The following is a 19,908-nucleotide window of genomic DNA, read 5'->3' as shown; positions in this document are numbered from 1 at the left end:
CCTACAAACCCTGGGCAGTTTCACCCGCCTTAAGGACCACACTCAACTGTGACCTTCATTCCTATGAACCTCGCAGCAGTGGTAGGAGGTATCAGTAGAGGTGGTCAGGACTGTGGTTCCCGAAGTCAACCAATCCTGCTGACGGCCAGTGCTATAGTTACAGTGCTGTGTGTTTCAGCAAGTTGTTTGGCTCACCCCAGTCTTGGTTTTCTCATCTCTTAGGCAGACATCATCATTGCTTTTACTTCATAGGATGCTGGTAAGGACTGAATAGGGTGCGTGTGGAAGGCTGAACTGAGTGGCCCAGAGGCAGCATTTGATCAAACTTAGCGCTCATTATGGTTCTATAATGTAACGTGACATGATTAAATGGTAGATCGTTACCAGTATTACAAGAATGGCCACTAGCCTGAACATCATCACTCCAGAGGGAGGAGTGGCCATCGGGAAGGCTGGCTTAGGGGCATTTTCCTTTCTGTCTCTCACTCATCAACTTTCTGCTTCTGTCTCAGGGAGGACTAGCTCGGATCACCCAGGGTCAGCCGCTGGAGGTGGCCTTCGGGTCCCAGGTCACTCTGAGGAACGTCTTTGGGAAACCTGTGCCCTGCTGGCTGCATTCCCACCAGGAAACCTACCCCATGATGTAAGGAAAGTGATGGTTTTACTTTGAAAATGATTAAATGCTTTATTTGCTGATAGATATGCTTATCTTAGCAACTTTCCCTTTCTTTGAGGAAGTTAGTTTGCAGGACAGAAGGAAGTTGAGCAGCCTGGGTGTTGATTGCCAGTGAGCTTCGTGGTTCCCGGGTGTTGCTGGAGGGACTTGGCATGTGGCGGGGCCCAGGGTCGGCCCCAGCTCTGTGGCTGTGGCTGACCTCAGCACTGCCTGCCTAAATTGTCTGAATCGGCTCCTTATCTCCTTCCCTGAAACCCCTTGCTAGGTCGTATTTGTTGAAATCTGCTTCCCTTTGCAGAAACTTTAGGAGAAAGGCGTGTGGGCCCGATCGATGACCCACTTCCAGATACGTTTCTTTCCCTTCTTTTCTTTTTTTCACAAATAGAGACGGGATCTCACTCTGTTGCCCAGGCTGGTCTCAAACTCCTGGGCTCAAGCAGTTACCCTACCTCAGCCTCCCAAAGTGCTCTGATTACAGGCGTGAGCCACTGCACCTGGCCCAGATACATCTCTTTGTTGACTTCACACAGATACGAGAATGGCCGAGGCAGCTCCCACCAGCAGCAGGTGACCTGTTACCCCTTCAAAGATGTCAATAACTGGTGGATTGTAAAGGATCCCGGGAGGTGAGTGCATGTCCTGCGACTCCAGAGCAGAGCTCACCTCCTGGCCTGTCCAGGCGAGACCCTGGGACACAGTCCTGGGCCCCTTTCTTTCCCTCCCTCACTGACTCTAGTCACCGTCACTGCCTTGAACGCCAGCTCAGTGCTAAGTCTGAGGTCGGGGAGGAGGTCGTGAGATCCTCAGCGGGCAGCCTGCTCGGTAGCTGCTCTGAGGAGTTTCCAGGCGAGCCCCAGTGCCCCGACCTGTGTCCCTCTCCCTTCCTCATAAAAACAAGAACCCCCCTCCTGCAAAAGTAGCATCATCCTGCACATACCCCAGCTAGAGGCGCCCCTCGCTGTCACCCCCACATCTAATCCTGTGGATTCTGCCCCAAACCAGGTCTCTAAGCCGTCTCGGTCACCGTCTCCCGATGGTGTCCTCCCATTGCTGCCTGCCCAACTACAGCACCTACAGCTCGAGTGGGCTTTTTTTTTTTCCTTCTTTTTTTTTTTTTTTTTTTTTGAGACAGAGTCTTGCTCTGTCGCCCAGGCTGGAGTGCTGTGGCCGGATCTCAGCTCACTGCAAGCTCCACCTCCCGGGTTCCCGCTATTCTCCTGCCTCAGCCTCCCGAGTAGCTGGGACTACAGGCGCCCGTCACCATGCCCGGCTAGTTTTTTGTATTTTTTTTTAGTAGAGACGGGGTTTCACCGTGTTAGCCAGGATGGTCTCGATCTCCTGACCTCGTGATCCGCCCGTCTCGGCCTCCCAAAGTGCTGGGATTACAGGCTTGAGCCACCGCGCCCGGCCGTTCCTTCTTTTTTTTGTGGGGGGACAGAGTCCCACTCTGTCACCTAGGCTGGAGTGCAGTGGTACCATCTCAGCTCACTGCAACCTCCACCTCCCAGGTTCAAGCGATTCTCCTGCCTCAGCCTGCCGAGTAGATAAGATTATAGGCTCGTGTCACCATGCCCTGGTAATTTTTGTATTTTTAGTAGAGATGGGGTTTCACCATGTTGGCCAGGCTGGTCTTGAACTCCTGACCTCAAGTGGTCCACCCACCTCAGCCTCCCAAAGTGCTGGGATTCCAGGCGTGAGCCTCAGCGCCGGGGCCCCTCATACACTTTGGTTGGTGGAATGCCCCTCAGCAGGATTCCCTGGCAGTCATGGTACATTTGTCATTGTACTGTTTGTAGACAAATTCAGAGCAATGCAGGTGTGATGACTGCGGGTGGAATCACATTTGGAAAGTGACCTTTGGTTTCAGAAAATAGCTCAATTAATGTCTGTGCTTTGGTTTCCTGTGTTCACCTCATGTGAGGCACACATGGGTTGGGAGGCAGTCTCGGCCATGAGAATTCAGAGCTTGTATCCCTCCAGTGCAGCTGTTGGTTCCGGGGGACGAGGCTCTGCGTGGTCCCAACAGCACTGTGTCTTCCAGGCACCAGCTGGTGGTGAGCAGCCCTCCGAGACCCGTGCGGCACGGGGACATGGTGCAGCTGGTCCACGGCATGACCACCCGCTCCCTGAACACGTGAGTGTGCCCGCCGTCTGCTCTGTTGCACCCGTGGGTTTCCTCTGTGATTCTCTGTTCAGACCAAAACGTGAGCCCTGGCTTGGGCCACTGCCCCATGTCTCCCCCTTATCTGGACGTGTAGCAGCTCTTAAGATCTACATTTGTTGCTGGGAGGGGACCCAGGCCTGGCCGCGGAAGGGAGGGGATTAAGAGGGAGCAGAGGCTCTGTGAGGACTAGACAGAAGCACTTAGCACAGCCCATCCTGGGAGAGCTCGGGGCCCAGTGGATGAGTGTACAAGGACGGGCTGGGAATGTTGACCCGCTTTCTACACAGAGTGGAGTTTGGGCGCACCTCTGTAAAGTGGTAAAGCTTTTTTTTTTTTTTTTTTTTGAGACGGAGTCTCGCTCTGTCGCCCGGGCTGGAGTGCAGTGGCCGGATCTCAGCTCACTGCAAGCTCCGCCTCCCGGGTTCGCGCCATTCTCCTACCTCAGCCTCCCGAGTAGCTGGGACTACAGGCGCCCGCCACCTTGCCCGGCTAGTTTTTTTGTATTTTTTAGTAGAGACGGGGTTTCACCATGTTAGCCAGGATGGTCTCGATCTCCTGACCTCGTGATCCGCCCATCTCGGCCTCCCAAAGTGCTGGGATTACAGGCTTGAGCCACCGCGCCCGGCCTAAAGTGGTAAAGCTTAAAGTATGAGTGAGTCCAAGAAGCCTGGAAGTTGGGGCATGAGTGGAGCCGTGAAGGCTTCTTCCCTCCTAGTCCTTTGTCCTTGTCCGACTTGCCTTCCCGTGGTACTGGGCACAGTTGATCATACCCTCCTTCTCCCTCCCCGACTGCTCTCTCCACCGCCTCCTCTTCCTCTGTTGCTCTCAGTCTCCGAGAGCCTCCGGCCTTGCCGCCTCTGCACAGGCCCAGTCCTGGGGCTGCCTCTCCTGGACTTCCACCCGGCTGCCCGGGACTCACCTCAAGCTCTCCACGACTCCCACCTCCATAGGGACAGTCACTGGCCCTGGCTCTTCTGGTTCTCCCTGGAAAGGGCCCAGTAGCTGGGGCATCACCTGGCTCCTTCGCCTCCTCTCCCATCGCATGTTGATTCCATTGGGAGATCCTGTTTCTCAAACTTCAGAACCAGCCCTAGGTAGGGGTCCTTACTTCTCCCTCCACTCTCACCTCCTGGGGCCTGACCTCTCCACCTTGCAGCAGCCCGCTCTGTGCTCAGTGACTCCCGTCATGCTCAGTTCTCCCACCAAGGCCCCTGGTGACCCTGACACGCTTCGCCCCCGCCACCCTGGCTCCCTCCCAGCCCTGAAACGACCACCTGCAGGCCCCTTAGGGCCTTCACACTTGCTCCCTCTGCGGAAATGTTCTTGGACTTGGCTCCCCCATGGCCCACTCTATGGAGGGGTCTGCTGGGATGTCACCACATCAAAAAGTGCCTCTTGGGTGCTATCCCCCGCCATTTGTTTTATCAGTGGCACTCTCACACCTGCATGCTCTGCCTACCAGCATGATGGCTATGAGGGCCGCATCTTGTTCACAGCGGGGGTGCTGTTCCTAGACAGTGCCAGGTGCATGGTGCGGTACAACATGGTTACTGATTAAAGGAAGCAAGTGCTCCTGGCCGGGCGCGGTGGCTCACGCCTGTAATCCCAGCACTTTGGGAGGCCCAGGCAGGCAAATCATTTGAGGTCAGGAGTTGGAGACCAGCTGGGCCAACATGGTGAAACCCTGTCTCTACTAAAAATACAAAAATTAGCCAGGCATGGCGGCACATGCCTGTAATCCCAGCTAGTCAGGAGGCTGAGGCAGGAGAATTGCTTGAACTCAGGAGGCAGAGGTTGCAGTGAGCCAAGATCGCGCCATTTGCACTCCAGCCAGGGTGACAGAGTGAGACTCCGTCTCAAAAAAAAAAAAAAGTGGGTGTTCGTGAACATTAAGGTTGGTAGCCTTTTCTCCCGGCATAACTGCTGCGTCCGCAGGCCAGCTGGGCGCAGGAGCGGGCAGCTCAGCCCTGCAAGTTGTAGCGTTGGTACTGCCAGCTGGCATCGCAGCAGTACCGGGTCAGAGGCCTAGGCTTGCGGTTCCTTCCTCTGAAACTTGGTTCACTCGTCTAACAGGTGGAACGTTCCACAGCAGAGGGTCCTTTTCCCCTGGAAATGTTCCCGCAGGGCCTCCTGCCTGTTTAGTGTCCACTCCCATCGCTGAGCCTCAAGACCTCCGTCCTCAGTCGCAGCGACTCATGGGACCAGGCCACCCCTTATGGCTGAGCTGGCTTTGTTTCTGAAAAGCAACCTTTTCCCCCCTGACAGATTTAGTAAGTGCCTTCCAGAAGAGTTCAAGGAATTCTTTCTGAAATCTCAGTCTCGGTTTTCTAGGCATGATGTTGCAGCCCCTCTGAGTCCCCATTCACAGGAGGTCTCCTGCTACATTGACTATAATATCTCCATGCCCGCCCAGAACCTCTGGAGACTGGTGAGTAAGGCTGCGGCTAGAGCAACCACAGCCATCAGTAATGAACACTCCCTCACATGAAGCACCTCCTCACCCGGAGCACTTCCTGACACAGCATTTCCTCACCTGGAGCACTTCCTCACGTGGAGCACTTCCTCACACAGCACTTCTTCACCTGGAGCACTTCCTCACCCGGAGCACTTCCTCACACGGAGCACTTCCTCACATGGAACACTCCCTCACACGGGGCACTCCCTCACACAGGGCGCTTCCTAACACGGAGCGCTTCCTCTAACACAGAGTGCTTCGTCACCCAGAGCACTTCCTCACACGGAGCACTTCCTCACACAGAACACTTCCTCTAACACAGAACACTTCCTCACACAGAACGCTCCCTCAGGCGGGGCGCTCCCTCACGCGGGGCACTTCCTCTAACACGGGGCGCTTTGTCACCTGAAGCGCTTCGTCGCCCAGAGCGCTTCCTCACACAGAGCGCTTCCTCTAACACAGAACACTTCCTCACATGGAGCACTTCCTCACGCGGAGCACTCCCTCTAACACGGAACACTCCCTCACACGGAGCACTCCCTCTAACACGGGGCACTCCCTGACACGGGGCGCTTCGTCACCCAGAGCACATCCTCACACGGAGCACTTCTCACACGGAGCACTCCCTCTAACACAGAACACTTCTTCACACAGAACACTTCCTCTAACACGGAATACTCCCTCACACGGAGCACTTGCTGACATAGAGCGCTTCCTGACACAGAGCACTTCCGGACATGGACTGTTTGAAACTGCCATTGAGAAGAATCATTTTTCCTTTTGGTTCACCCATCCTTTTGCTTGTAACAATAAAATGGGAAAATGACAGCCATGTGACATCATGGGGTCATTGTGAGGCTCCGGTATGTTAGGCTGTGACAAGGCAGAGAGGCTTTCAGATGTTGTCTGTTTTATTACTCGATGCAAGGAAATCTCTAAGCTGTGTCTCCCAGGGACAGTGTCTGGCCTTCATTTGAGCCGTCTGCGAGTCCTGCCAGATAAGGACTGAGATGTGCTCACTTTTTGGACAGGGCTCTGAGCCCTCTCCATGAATAGGCTTTGCAGAGAGGCACGAAGAACATCAGGCTTTGTATTTTCTGTGAGGAGGCATCTTGTACAGCCTTGGCGAGGAGGAAGGCGCGCTTCCCCAGCGACCCTCGGAGCAGCCCAGGGTGCTGTGGGCATTGGGAAGGAAGACCAGCACCAGCCCCTTGTAGCTCCCCTCACTTTGGGGGCTTGTCTCTTTATCTCAGGCTCAAGTCAGTATCATTGTTTGGTGACAGGTCTTCATTTTTACATTGAAGGAAATTTGAAAAGGAATGAAATAATCCTTGAGGTCTCTTTTTGCAGGAAATTGTGAACAGAGGATCCGACACAGACGTCTGGAAGACCATCCTCTCAGAGGTCCGCTTTGTGCACGTGAACACTTCTGCGGTCTTAAAGGTAAGGACACTGTCATCGGCTTGGCCTGTCCTGAGCTGCGGGCTCCAGTCTGTTCCCCGAGCCCCTCAGGCTCCACCGCCTCTCTGCAGGCAGAACGCTTGATTCGAGTCATCGTGGCTTCCCTTTACACTGAGGGAGGGCGGCTTTTGTAACTTCTCAGGATGGAATCCTAAGGTGAAGCTCCCACAAGGGGCACCTGCTGACAGTGTGACCCGGACAGGGGTTCCCCTTCCAACCCGAGTGGATATGGGAGCCACGGCCTTCCCATCACACCCTTTTCTCTCCCGCGGTGTCACCAGCTGAGCGGGGCTCACCTCCCTGACTGGGGGTATCGGCAGCTGGAGATCGTTGGGGAGAAGCTGTCCCGGGGCTATCATGAGAGCATGGTGTGGAACGTGGAGGAGCACCGATACGGCGCGAGTGAGTCCGCAGCGTGGCTTCCGCCACTGGGAATGCACTTGGAGCTGCTCAATATTTTCGTAACATCCCAAACAGTTCTCGTTTTGGTGGGAAGGGAACAGAGCACATTCTCCATGCTTGGTGGCAGGTCATCTCCCTCCCTGCACCCGGCTGCTGTGGTAACAACTCAAGACGCTTCTTCCGAGGTGTCGCTGGAAGGCAGCCAGTTTATCCCTGTGCAAGTGGAGCCTTCTCGGTCGAAATCGCTTCATTTGACGGGGTAGTCTTGAATGTGGCGGGGAAAGCTAAGTAGAATGATGCGGTTCGATGAGGGGTCTTTGTGGCTTGTTGGAAAGGCAGGAAGCCAGCTTTTTGCTGTGCTGACAGCTTCTGCTCTGAGCTCTTGACCTTGTGCTACTTCTATCTGTCATGCCCTTGTCTGTTCTGCCAGGCCAGGAGCAGAGGGAGCGGGAACGGGAGCTGCACTCACCTGCGCAGGTGGATGTCAGCAGGAACCTCAGCTTCATGGCGAGATTCTTGGAGCTGCAGGTGAGGAGCGGCCAGGGGAAGCCAGCCTACCTCACTGAGAACTGACTCCTCAGCTGGGAGGCCTGGGGGCTACACAGGTCTCAAACCAGGTTAGGCTTTGATGCTGGAACCACAGGCTCACCACAGAATGAGTGTCTCCTCTCTCCAGTGTAAGGGACGGTGTGTGACACCCCTGGCCCACACCTTGTGGTCAGGAATAATATAGGGACCCAGGAGGTTCTGCAACATCACCAGGGTGTCTTAAGGCCCCAGGCAGCAAAATGGGCCACACTCAACAGAGCCCAAGAGGAGTCACAATCAGAAACTCAGGGTCACAAATCCGAACGTGACCTTAGAGAGCATTCGGCCCGGTCACTTAGTCTACAGAGGAGGTGACCGGAGCACATAGGGTGGGGCGACGCTCCCAAGGCCACAGCCAGGGCTAGAATCCAGGTTCTGATCATGCTGCCTCTGACACGTGATCCGAATGAACTTGAGGTGGGACGGTCTGTGTGCAGGGGGCAGCGGTGTACTCCTTTGACCACATCCACGCACAACGGGAGGCAGCCCCCATCCTCACTCTCAGAGGCCTCTGCTTTGTTCCAGTGGAGGATGCTGGCGCTGAGAAGCGATGACTCGGAACACAAGTACAGCTCCAGCCCGCTGGAGTGGGTCACCCTGGACACCAATATCGCCTACTGGCTGCACCCCAGGACCAGCGTAAGTGAGCAGTGCTGACAGCTGACAGTCATGGATTCATCCTGTTTCTTGAGAATTCCTTATGGCATTAAGAGCGGCCACTGTTCCCTAGAAAGTGCTGGGTTTCTCCAAAGCTTTTCCTGACAAAGGCCTGTGACTTGCTTTTCTGTAAACGCTTTGGCAGCCTGGAGCCCGGAGTAGGGGCGTGGCATATGTGCCTGCTGAAGGAAACGCGGCTTGATTGCTTTTGTGGAGACACGCTGTTCCCCTTTTCCTGGCGGAAGTGGTTTTAAGATGTTCCCGGGCGCGGTGGCTCACGCCTGTAATCCCAGCGCTTTGGGAGGCCGAGGCGGGCGGATCACAAGGTCAAGAGATCGAGACCACGGTGAAACCCCGTCTCTACTAAAAATACAAAAAATTAGCCGGGCGAGGTGGCGGGCGCCTGTAGTCTCAGCTACTCGGGAGGCTGAGGCAGGAGAATGGCGTGAACCAGGAAGGCAGAGCTTGCAGTGAGCCGAGATCACGCCACTGCACTCCAGCCTGGGGGACAGAGCGAGACTTCGTCTCAAAAAAAAAAAAAAAAAAAAAAAAGATGTTCCCATTCGATTTTCTGGGTGGCACCTGGCGGTGGAGCTTACCGGTGCTTCGTTGATGTGCATGCCGTCTCTCTCCACCCAGCAGAGGGAAAGCATTTGTAGGCTGGGCACAGTTAGTGCCCCATACATATTCACTGGATGGGCAGACACTGGCAATGCCCACCTTTTTCCTCCTCTCTCAGAGGTGGGTAGGTCGACTCAGCACGTGCACCGAAGGCAGAGGCGCAAGCCCAGAGGCCGCCCCACCCTGAGCTCCGAGCGCACTTTGCATTCTCCTCTGCAGACAGTGCTGCTGTTACGAAGCGGAGCCATCTGCTCCGGGTCTTCAGTTTCCAATTACAAAACTGAGAGCATCAGTGCTTTTTCTTTTTGTGATGGAGTCTTGCTCTGTTGCCCAGACTGGAGTGCAGTGGTGTGATCTTGGCTCACTGCAACCTCCACCTCCCACGTTCAAGCAATTCTGCAATTCTCCTACCTCACCCTCCAAGTAGCTGGGATTACAGGTGCCCACCACAATGCCCAGCTAATTTTTGTATTTTTAGTAGAGACAGGATTTCACCATGTTGGGCAGGCTGGTCTCGAACTCCTGACCTCAGGTGATCTGTCCACCTCAGCCTCCCAAAGTGCTGGGATTACAGGCGTGCGCCACCGCGCCCGGCTGGCACCAGTGCTTTTAATGAAAGGTCTGAGTAGGCGCAGACCTGTCCACAGTAGTGTTAAGGCCTAGTGGACTCCAGGCTGTGCCTGGCATTTTTTCACTCTGCTGAAGTAGCACATGCATCTGAATTCCTTTCCTGTGTTCTCTTCCCTCCCTGAGCAGAGGGCAGGGGGCTAACAGCATCTTCCATGTTCCTTTAGGCTCAGATCCACCTACTTGGAAATATAGTGATCTGGATTTCGGGCAGCCTTGCCCTGGCTGTCTACTCCCTGCTGTCCTCATGGTACCTGCTCCGACGGCGAAGAAACGTCCATGACCTCCCTCAGGGTTAGTACATCTCCCACATGGCTTTTTTCCTTTTAATATAGAGATGGGGTCTCGCTGTGTTGTCCAGGTTGGTCTTGAACTCCTGGGCTCAAGCCGTCCTCCTGCCTCGGCCTCCCACAGTGCTGGGATTACGGGTGTGCGCCACTGTGCCCGGCTCACAGCTCATTTTTATGTCTGTTCCTCCTCTTCCTGCTGAGCGTTCACCACCTCAGGTGACAAACCAACTTCATAGGAACCTACCCCTTAAGGCAGCCTCTTTGTTTCTGTATTGCGGGATCTTAAATTATGTTTGTCTCTCAAGAGACAAAATGTTAAGTTCCCATGTTGCGTTAGAGGCACCTCCATTTGAGTGCAGCGTATTGGCCAAGAGTTGCCTCCTTGGTCCCATGTTGCCCATATGCGCTGGAAATGGCTGGATAACACGGGCAGCCAGGCCGGGCGCAGTGGCTCACACTTGTAATCCCAGCACTTTGGGAGGCCAAAGTGAAGGAATCATTTGAGGCCTGGAGTTCAAAACCAGCTTCGGCAACATAGTAAGACCCCTGTCTCTAAAAAAGCGAGAGAGAGAGAAAATCCGGCCTGTGGGAGCAGCAGAGCCGGTGTGGCTCAAACCCTTTCCTGTAGATGCCTGGCTGCGCTGGGTGTTGGCTGGGGTGCTGTGTGCTGGTGGCTGGGCAGTGAACTACCTCCCGTTCTTCCTGATGGAGAAGACACTCTTCCTCTACCACTACCTGCCTGCACTCACCTTCCAGATCCTTCTGCTCCCTGTCGTCCTGCAGCACATCAGCGACCACCTATGCAGGTATGGGGGCGGCAGAGACAGTGGCTGGACCAGGCAGCAGCCCTCTGCTGGACAGCCCATGTGCAGCAAACACATGGGGTGCAGCGAACCTCTCCCATTTCACGTTACACTGACATCCTCCTGGCCTCTCCGGGGAATGGGTGAGGTTCAGAAGAGATGCCCAGATGAGGCACTGCAGGAACCCAGAGGGAGAAGTCACGGCTGACAGAGATGAAAGCGGAGTGGGTAGTAAGATGGGGAAGGGATGAAGAGATGTGGGTGGCCTGGAGGATTCGGGAGCAGGGAGCAAGGCCTAGGAGCCTCAGGGTGTCAGGAACAGCAGCTGGTTACAGCTGGGTTGTGTGGTGTGATGGAGAGAACCCAAGAAAGCTTCTAAACCGGAGTGTGTTTGGAGGTTGGAGGGCAAGGGCCTCCTGGTCTCAGGAAGCGACACAAGGTAGGACTGTGGGTTTGGGACCAGTCCTCTGGCATCTGTGTGGAGGTGGCCCAGCTACTGTGGAGGCCTGAGTCGTCAGGGGGTTCCTTTTCTGTGCATCCAAGCGGGAGATGGTCACGGGTGGCAGGAGATAAGACACAGACACCTGAAGGCAGAACCCCAGGCCTCGGGGGGCGACCGTGGGGACAGTAGATGCCAAGAGGCTGCTGGGCAGGGAAGCCGCAGTGGCCAGCCATCCTCCCCCACGTTGCTCTGACCTCTGCAGGTCCCAGCTCCAGAGGAGCGTCTTCAGTGCCCTGGTGGTGGCCTGGTACTCCTCCGCATGCCACGTGTCCAACACACTGCGCCCACTCACCTACGGGGACAAGTCACTCTCGCCACATGAACTCAAGGCCCTTCGCTGGAAAGACAGCTGGGACATCTTGATCCGAAAACACTAGAACAAGAGCATGGCAAAGAACACCCAAGCTGGGGTCGGGACAAGGTCAAGGTCTTGGTCAGTGTACTTAACGAGCAGGGTGGGCCCCGTGCTGGGAGGACACAGGCTGGGCTCAGCAGGGCCTCTGCTGGAACGCGTGGGGGTCTCATTCTTGAAAAGCCCTCTGATGAGCACCTCCTTTTGTGCAAAGTTCATTTTTTCTCAACAATGAAGATGTTCCCTCCGTGTCTTCAACCCTGAGCTAAGACACGGAGTATTTCAGCGGCCAGTGTAGGAGTCATCGATGAAGAAAAGCTGAGAACCCAAGGCCAGCAGTGGAGCAAGTGGCCTCAGCAGACCGGGGCCTGGTCCTTGCTAACCGCTGCAGAGTGGAGTTTGATCTGGCAGACCCGATCCTCCTTCATGAACACCCAGCAAACTGAGCAAGTCCCAGCCCTGCCCTGAGTGGGCCCGGCAGGCGTCCCGGGACAGGCGTCCAGGAGGGCCGCCTGAACAGAGCCGGGGCTGGGGCTTGCGAGTCATTCTCTGTGACAGCATCAAGACTGGCCCTCCACACCATGCTGTGTGGAAACCCTCCTGAGACTGCTGAGACGGGGCTGAGTGAAAGTTTCGTCAGTGGTCAAGGTGTGTGTCATCCATACAGCTCCTTGCCTTTGTCTTTTTAAATATAATTTAAAAAGGGACAAACTGGCATTTGTAGTTGGTGTTATTTATTGATTCTCCCTCCAAAGGGGCCTAAGCTGGACCAAACCATTACTGTTGTCAGAACCCAGCCACAGAGCTCAGCTCCCTTCACCCACGCCATGTCTGCGTCACTACCGTGGGGAGCCTGGACGGACGGGGGCTGGGGCTGCCCGTGGCAGCAGCAAGCTATACTTCCCAGAGACAGCCCCATGCGAGAGGATCAACCCAGGCAACCCAGACACGGGTGTTCACACGTGAGGCTGCGAGCTCCATGCAGCACAGAGGCGGCACACTGACTTCAGGCGGCCATGTCTGCTAGGACCTGGGTGATCTAGTGTGTGCCACAGCCAGAGGCACCATTCCCTGCACGTGGCCACCAGCCACCCCGGCGTGGGAGAGCCTGTCCAGACAGCACCTTGGGGACTCCCGTGAGGGTCAGCAAGGGCCCGACCCCAGGCAGGACTGTGCATGGACACTGTTCTTCAGCCGGGACAGAACTGGCCTCCGCTGCCTTCTGCCCTGCTGCATGGGCTCCCAGCCTGGCCCCGCATGAGCCTGGGTGTGATGCTGGGCGCTCCCGGGGTGCCGCCTCGCTTCTCTGCCTTTAAGGCACAAGCAAGGAGGGAAAACATCCCTCGGCGGCTCCCCACACCCGTGCAGGCCACGCTGGACTGTGGACCGCCGGGTCATGAAATGAGGTCTGTAGGCCACAAGCAGCCTTGTGTTATGCGACAGAACAGAACAGAAAACATGAGGACATGGAACATGTAAAAAAGGAAAGTACTTGTTCACAAAACTTTCGAGTTACATGTGTGAGTGTGTAAGAACCAGATCAGACGGGAGAAAAGCTCTGCCCCTGTGGGTTCACTGTCAACAAAACACCAGCCAGCCAGTGTCCAGGCTGTCTCCTCACTTTCCCCAATATGTGCCTCAGTCCTCACAGAAGCCTCCTAGGCTTCCCGCACACTCTGGCATTTCTCAGTGACCTAGAGAGATCTTTAAACTGCAGTGAGCCTGAGGAAGTGGCTGAAAACCTCAGGAACGCCTGTCAGTGTCCTAGCAAGTTGAGTCTGAGTGACACATCTGAGTTTCCACTCCTGAGTGAGGAAGGCCTCACTGCTAACACCCCCCCTGGGGTGTGCCAAACGGAAGCAGTGGATGTGGGTGGGCATCCCCAGGCTCAGTCCCTGAACACACATGCCGGGCGGGAGACCTACCCGGAGGCTTGGCAGCCCCTCAGTGGGGTCTGCTGCTGGACTCCAAGTGTGACCGTTTGCCAGAGGTCAGCATCCCAGGGTGGTCCCCTGGCTCGGAAAAGGTCCTCTTGTAGCTCCGCCCATTGGACCCTCCTCGGTGCCATTTGCAGATGTCACCATTCAGAATGTCCTGGATGTGCTGCACGATCAGGTTGATGGCAACTGCGCCAAGAGACAGACAAGCAGCAGGTTAGCCACGTCCATCCCCCATGGAGACTGCCCCTCCCTGCAGCACTCAGCCAGGAGTGGGCGCCCAACCTCTGCCCTGAGGCACAGGCCTGCGGGAGCTGGGCATCGGGTCAAATCTCAGCAGACAGAAACACGCATCAGGACACAGCAAAATAAGACTTCTTAGCTTGGCCTTTCAGGAATTTATGTTAGAGTTGCTTAAAATACTTTCTGCTAACAGGTTTGAATATATATATATATATATATATGTATGTTTTAAGAAACAGGGTCTTACTTTACTGCCCAGGCTGGAGTGCATTGGCCCAATCACAGCTCACTGCAGCCTTAACCTGCCAGGCTTAAGCAATCCTCCCACCTCAGCCTCCCGGGTAGCTGGGACCAGAGGCGCATGCCACCATGCCCAAGTAATTTTCTTATTTTTTGTAGAAATTGAGGTCTTGCTATGTTCCCCAGGCTGTTGAACTCCCGGGCTCAAGTGATCTCCCTGCCTTGGCCTCCCAAAGTGCTGGGATTACTGGTGTGAGCCACCACACCCAGCTACATACATTTTTATTTATTTTTTATTTATTTATTTTTTGAGACGGAGTCTCACTGTGTCGCCCAGGCTGGAGTGCAGTGGCACCATCTCAGCTCACTGCAAGCTCCGCCTCCCGGGTTCACGCCTTTCTCCTGCCTCAGCCTCCTGAGTAGCTGGGACTACAGGCGCCCGCCACCACACCCAGCTAATTTTTTTGTATTTTTTAGTAGAGACGGGGTTTCACCGTGTTAGCCAGGATGGTCTCAATCTCCTGACCTCGTGATCCACCCGCCTCGGCCTCCCAAAGTGCTGGGATTACAAGCATGAGCCACCGCACCCGGCCTACATACATTTTTAAGCATATTTTAACCCTGTGCCGCAGATCAACAGTGGCAGGCCTCCAGCACACAGGGGAGTACTCGGTAACTGCACGCTGGTGGAACTGTCCCTGCCTCAAGCTCTGGGAGGGCGGGGGGACAGCCCAGCAGGCCAGCTTCTTACCCATATTGTCCACTCCCCGCGGGATGATCACGTCAGCATACTTCTTTGTCTGTAAGGCACAAGGGGGGTTTCCATGAGGACTTTTCCTTCCAAGGTGATTTTAAGATGCTTAGAAACAGATGGGACAGCAGGAAGGGTGGCCCTGGGGTGCTCAGAGGTGCTGGTGTCATCAGCAAATGGGGGACAGGGACTCAGTCCTCAGGTGTGAGATGCCATGATCCAAGAAGTGAGGCAGAAAGTGCAGCTGAGGCAGCCAAAAGGAAGTGCCTCTTTCAGTGTTCCCATTCCATTACAGGAGACAGCTGGCTATGCTAACGACTGGATTCACTGGGCCAAGCTACGTGTGGCACGTCTACAAAGTGTGACATTGTTCCTCTGGAATTATGAAGCTTCTAGCAATACCCTGGCACAGCAACAGGACAGATGCCACCACGCATTATTGCTGCAGGCAGACACCGATGGTACCTTACTCCCTCACCCATCCACTCATTGGTTCAATGCTGACTGATTCTCATCCCGTCAGATGCTCTGCTGCTGAGGAAGGACAAGAACAGAGATATACCAGGAAATGCAGGGCTGCTGGGGAGGGCCTGCAGCCAGATGGTGGGGGCAGGGCAGGGGGCTTTAGGGGAGGGGGAAGCTGCCTGGAGAACATGCCTGAATCAGACAAAGCTGAGGGAAGAGGGAGGGCAGGGTCTGGGCCGAAGGACAGAACTTGGAACGGTGGGTGCTGCTGGCATGTGGATTTGGGTCAAGGAGGCGGCAGAAGAGACAAGCTGCAGGAGGCAGACAGGGACCGAGTCCTGGGGACAGCTGTGTCTGCAGCCAGTGGGACCCCATCTCATGAAAGCATGAGCGCAAGGGCGAGGGCTGCTTTCCATTCTGGTCTGATCGTCTGACGGGCTGGAGGAGTCCCAGAGAGCTGACATGGGTCTTAACTGCCAGCAGGGATGGGCCTGAATGCAGTCGGGAAATCCCCACACGGTCCAGGTAGAGGACCGCACAAGCCACTCAGCATGAAGGTGAAGGAAAAGGAAGCTCAAGAACGGCTCTGGGTGGGGCTGAGGCCGGGCGCAGTGGCTCACACTGGTGATCCCAGTACTTTGGGAGGCTGAGGTGGGTGGATTGCTTGAAGCCAGGAGTCTGAGACCAGCCCAGCCAACATGGCAAAACCCTGTCTCTGCAAATAAAATAAAATAAAAGGAAAAATTAGCCAGGTGTGGTGGTGTGTTGTGTGCCTGTAGTCTCCAGCTACTCAGGAGCCTGAGGTGGGAGGATCACTTGAGTATGGAAGGTGGAGGCTACAGTGAAGCAAGATCTTACCACAGCACTTGGGCCTGGGCGGCAGAGTGAGATCCTGTCTCAAAAAACAAGCAAACAAACAAACGAAAAACCAAAAACATCCCTGGGGCTTGGGCCCAGGACATAGCAGGTGACAGCACTTCCTCTATTCAGGTCGCTGGGTCAGATGTGATATCCAGAGTTTTACTGCAAATCACCTACTTTCGATCCCAGGAGATGGAGAGCAGCCTGGGCAACACAGGGAGACCCCATCTCTACAAAAAATTTAAAAATTAACCGAGCATGGTGGTGCATGCCTGTGGTCCCAGCTACTCAGGTTGCTGAGGTGGAAGGATTGCTTGAGCTTAGGAGGTCAAGGCTGCAGTGAGCTGTGATTGTACCACTGTACTCCAGCCTGGGGCAACAGAGCGAGACTCTGCCTCATTAAAAAAAAAAAAAAAACCGGCCAGGCACAGTGGCTCAATACCAGGATTTTGGGAGGCTGAGGCAGGTGGGTCACTTGAGGCCAGGAGTTCGAGACCAGCCTGGGCAACATGGCAAAACCCCATCTCTTCTAAAAATACAAAAATTAGCTGGGTGTGGTAGCATATGCCTATAATCCCAGCTACTCGGGAGGGTGAGGCAGGAGAACTGCTTGAACCTGGGAGGTGGAGGTTGCAGTGAGCCGAGATCACGCCATTGCACTCCAGCCTGGACGACAAAAGGGACCCTATCTCAAAAAAAAAAAAAAAAAAAAAAAAAAAAAGCAGCAGATAGAACTTATTTGACCTACGTATCAAAGGCAGGAATCTTGGTTCCAGTTCCTTTGTGCTGTATTTTTACCTTTTAAAGGGAACAGGCAAAATGTTCTCTTTAAAACACTCCAATGTGAGTAGAGCCACAAGTCCCATCAAGCCCAAAACACAAGATGGAGAAATGGAGGAAAGACAGGTGGGTGCGCAGCGGGGAGTTCCTGCTCTCTGCGAGCCAGCTGGGATCTATCCACAGTGCTTGCTCTGAGATTTCAGAGCACTGGCCCCGAGCAGCCCGGGGACACAGGCCCTGGAGGAGCAGCTATGAAGCACCCTCTGAGGGCCAGATCCCGGTCTTGGCAGTCAACAAGTCTAACGTGCTCTAAGGGGATAAGCACACAGGACTTGTCAGATGATGAGAAGTGCCCTGGAAAAAGGAAGCAAGCAGAGAGGCTGGCGCTAGGTGCAGAGGGTTTTCGGTGTTGAACGCGGACGCTGGGCAAGGACCTGAGGCGGGGGGAAGCGGCTAGTGTGGATGTGGGGGAAATATGGGGCTTTTTTAGGCAGAGGGAGGGGCAGGCACAGAGAATGTTTTCAGAGCTGAGAACTACTTCCAGGGTATGTGGCCGTAATGAGCCAAATTCTTCTCCTTCTTTCAATCAAATCACTGTCACTCAGCCCTCTCACAGTACTGGGTCCCACGTGTCCTTGTGAAAGGGAAAAACGGACTCTTAAGCAGCAAGCACAGGTACCGGCAGGCAGAACTCCTCAAAGGCCGGCTTCACGAAGGTGGTGTACTGCGTCAGAATCTGCTCCAGGTCCCTCCCCCGGCGCACGTCCCGGAGAACTGCAGCAGCAAGAGGCAGGCATGCATCAGACCTCAGGGCCAGCAGCCAGCCTTGGCCAGGCAGGCAGGGAGGCCCACGGCCGCCTTACCTCTTCGAGACAGCCTGACGTCGGAGTCGGTGTCCACGAAGAGGCGCAGGTGAAACATGTCGCGGATCTCCTGGCTGTAGAACACCAAGATGCCCTCAAACAGAACCACATCTGCAGGGTAGACCACCGTGGTCTCTGGTAACCTGAGAGGGGCACGGGGAAAGGGGCTCTGCTGCAGACACACAGTCAGCTTCCACTCCAGGGACACTGACTGTGGGAGGGGGTGGAAGACCCACGGAAACCAACTGGGGGAGGCCTGCCACCAGGCAGGCCTGTGTGAGCCCCAGAGGGGACGTCCTAGCCGGCCCCTCTCCTTGGCCCTCCCAAGAACCACCTGCTTACCTTGAGTGCGTCACAAAATCATAGGTCGGCACCTCCACGGTTTTGCCCTCCACAATGTTCTTCAGAGTCCTGTGCATCAAATCATTATCAAAGGCATCTGCAAGGATGGAGACAAAGGCAAGACAGGCTGGATGCCCTCCTGCAGCAGACAGCAGGGAACCCTCTCTGCTCTAGGGTCAGCACAGCTGGGTGCTGGGGACACTGAGGACCCGAACACAGGTAGACTAGGACCTGCCCTACAGTTTAGGTTTGGTAGCAACAGCGTCCTCTGCAGCCCTGCAGACCACAGGATGACCCTGTCCTGGCTATTCTCAGGCTGTGCCACTGCCCAAGCTCTGTGCCACTGGGATGCGAGAACACAGGAGTTTTCTGATCAGTTTCTCCTGGGAGGTGAGTAGGCTGGGCCTCTGCTTCTCTCTTTTTCTGGGACTAACTGGTTAGACTAAGGCTTTGCAGGCCTTCTTCCCACAAGTCCTTGGGAAAAGGCTGACCATGCCAGCCAGCCAGGGTGGAAGCTTCTAGCAGCAGCAGGTGTCTCCCTGCCGCATCTGTCCCTGTTTACCTAGCCCGGAGCTTCTGGCCACCAGCACTAGTTTACCCACCGCCTCCCACGCTGGCCTCTCTAAGGACTTTGCCCCAAAGCAGGGGAGGGAAATGAAGGGCCACAGTGGGCAGAGGTGTGTGTGGAGGGCCCTGAAGGCCGCAACGTGGGAAAGGGAGATGGGAGGATTTCTCCAGGATCACAGCTGTGGCAGGGCAGGACTCCCCACGGTGCAACCGGTTTCCTCACTGGCTCCAACCACGCTCCTATGGGGACACCCTGGGCCCAGAGAACTCGGCAAAGTTCCCCTGACTTCATGCTGCAGCCAACTCCACTGCAGGCTGTCTGGGGAGCTGGGGGGAACAGCCCAAGTGGGTCTGCATCCATCCAACCCTGGGCCCAAGCGCAGCTGGTGAGCGGCCGCCCAGAATGGGGTCTGCCCTCCCCACACCGTTGGGCTCTCGATTTACCTGGGTGGTCGAAATTGTACTGTCCCTTCAAGGCCTTAGCCTTCTGCTCTGCCGTCAGGACCTTGTAGAACCTGTCCTGGCTCAGGATGACCACCTTCCGCTGCCGCTGCTCCACCTCGTTCTGTCCCAGCAGCTCCATGATCTTCTCACACACGGTCGACTGGAGACACAGAAGCGGGATTCCCGCCTGGAAACTCTCCTCCTGTGACAGGCAGGGGGCCCCTCCTGGGGGCTTCTACACGGGGCTGGCTTCTGGAGACACTGACCCACCCGACCCCTGCGAGGGATGCTTGGGAGGCAGGAGGACACCAACAGGTGTGGATGGTTTCAGTGGGAGGACCGCGGGGGCCCAACCGGGTCAGCTCGTACTGGGGGCTCTGAGGGGCCCGGCCGGTGGAGAGGCTGTGGGGAAGCCCGGAGGCCCAGCGACCCAACCCCTCGCCCGCCGCCCCAGTCCATCGCGGCCCGCAGCCCCTTCGCTCCCGCGCCCTGCCCGCGCCTGGGAAGGGGCCCCTCGGCCGGGGCTGGGGTCTCCTCTCTGGACCCCAGCCGGACCGGGCCGCTTGTAGGAACCGGCGAGAAGCGAGACCCCGGCCTGCCCGGCCCCTTACCTTCCCGCTGGCAGTTCCGCCGCTCACCCCGATCAGGAAGGGCCGCTGGTGCGGTCGGTCGGCCTCTGGCGCTGCGCCCTCGCAGTCGTCGCCTCCCGCCGAAGCCATCTCGGCCTCCGCTCCCACGCTTCGGGTCCCCGGCGCGCCCGCCCCTTCCCCAGGCCCGGCGCGCCAGCCCGGCGCAGAGGTCGAAGGCGACTCGGGAG

The 19,908-nt window shown here is 56.0% G+C and overlaps 2 protein-coding genes across 7 annotated transcripts in view; one reads left to right on the top strand and one right to left on the bottom strand.

Moving 5' to 3' along the window:
• The window catches only part of POMT1 (protein O-mannosyltransferase 1), a 23,888-nt gene extending 8,516 nt beyond the window's left edge, over positions 1-15,372 (top strand). For 3 of the 6 annotated variants that reach the window (XM_010372847.2, XM_010372849.2, XM_030919358.1), the window contains 10 exons: positions 513-643; positions 1,207-1,302; positions 2,718-2,810; positions 5,172-5,268; positions 6,646-6,738; positions 7,038-7,158; positions 7,589-7,686; positions 8,272-8,385; positions 9,819-9,945; positions 10,570-12,315. In XM_010372847.2, the coding sequence (XP_010371149.1) occupies positions 513-643; positions 1,207-1,302; positions 2,718-2,810; positions 5,172-5,268; positions 6,646-6,738; positions 7,038-7,158; positions 7,589-7,686; positions 8,272-8,385; positions 9,819-9,945; positions 10,570-10,952 (1,353 nt within the window). In that variant the 3' untranslated portion in view covers positions 10,953-12,315. Of the gene's footprint in view, positions 1-512; positions 644-1,206; positions 1,303-2,717; positions 2,811-5,171; positions 5,269-6,645; positions 6,739-7,037; positions 7,159-7,588; positions 7,687-8,271; positions 8,386-9,818; positions 9,946-10,569; positions 12,316-15,064 lie in introns of those variants that run through there. The other 3 variants (XM_010372848.2, XM_030919359.1, XR_004053944.1) reach the window with 2 other exon arrangements.
• UCK1 (uridine-cytidine kinase 1) lies at positions 12,311-19,908 on the bottom strand. Its single transcript, XM_010372850.2, has 7 exons — positions 19,703-19,908; positions 19,092-19,251; positions 18,081-18,177; positions 17,739-17,881; positions 17,555-17,649; positions 14,770-14,818; positions 12,311-13,724 (listed from the first exon to the last, which is right to left on the bottom strand). The coding sequence occupies exons 1-7, from the start codon at positions 19,808-19,810 to the stop codon at positions 13,543-13,545; spliced, it is 834 nt and encodes a 277-aa protein (XP_010371152.1). The 5' UTR covers positions 19,811-19,908; the 3' UTR covers positions 12,311-13,542.

This window comes from Rhinopithecus roxellana, chromosome 16, assembly GCF_007565055.1.
Source record: "Rhinopithecus roxellana isolate Shanxi Qingling chromosome 16, ASM756505v1, whole genome shotgun sequence".
Classification (NCBI taxonomy): domain Eukaryota; kingdom Metazoa; phylum Chordata; class Mammalia; order Primates; family Cercopithecidae; genus Rhinopithecus; species Rhinopithecus roxellana.
The sequence above is the reverse complement of the archived record's forward strand: the minus strand, read 5'-3'. Positions and strand labels throughout refer to the sequence as shown.

Excerpts from the sequence above, each read along its gene's own strand:
- UCK1 (XM_010372850.2), bottom strand. The coding sequence starts at position 19,810 with ATGGCTTCGGCGGGAGGCGACGACTGCGAGGGCGCAGCGCCAGAGGCC. Across the intron at positions 17,882-18,080 it reads GATTTTGTGACGCACTCAAG|GTTACCAGAGACCACGGTGG; the intron begins GTAAGCAGGTGG and ends TGCCCCTCTCAG. Across the intron at positions 17,650-17,738 it reads CGTCAGGCTGTCTCGAAGAG|TTCTCCGGGACGTGCGCCGG; the intron begins GTAAGGCGGCCG and ends TTGCTGCTGCAG.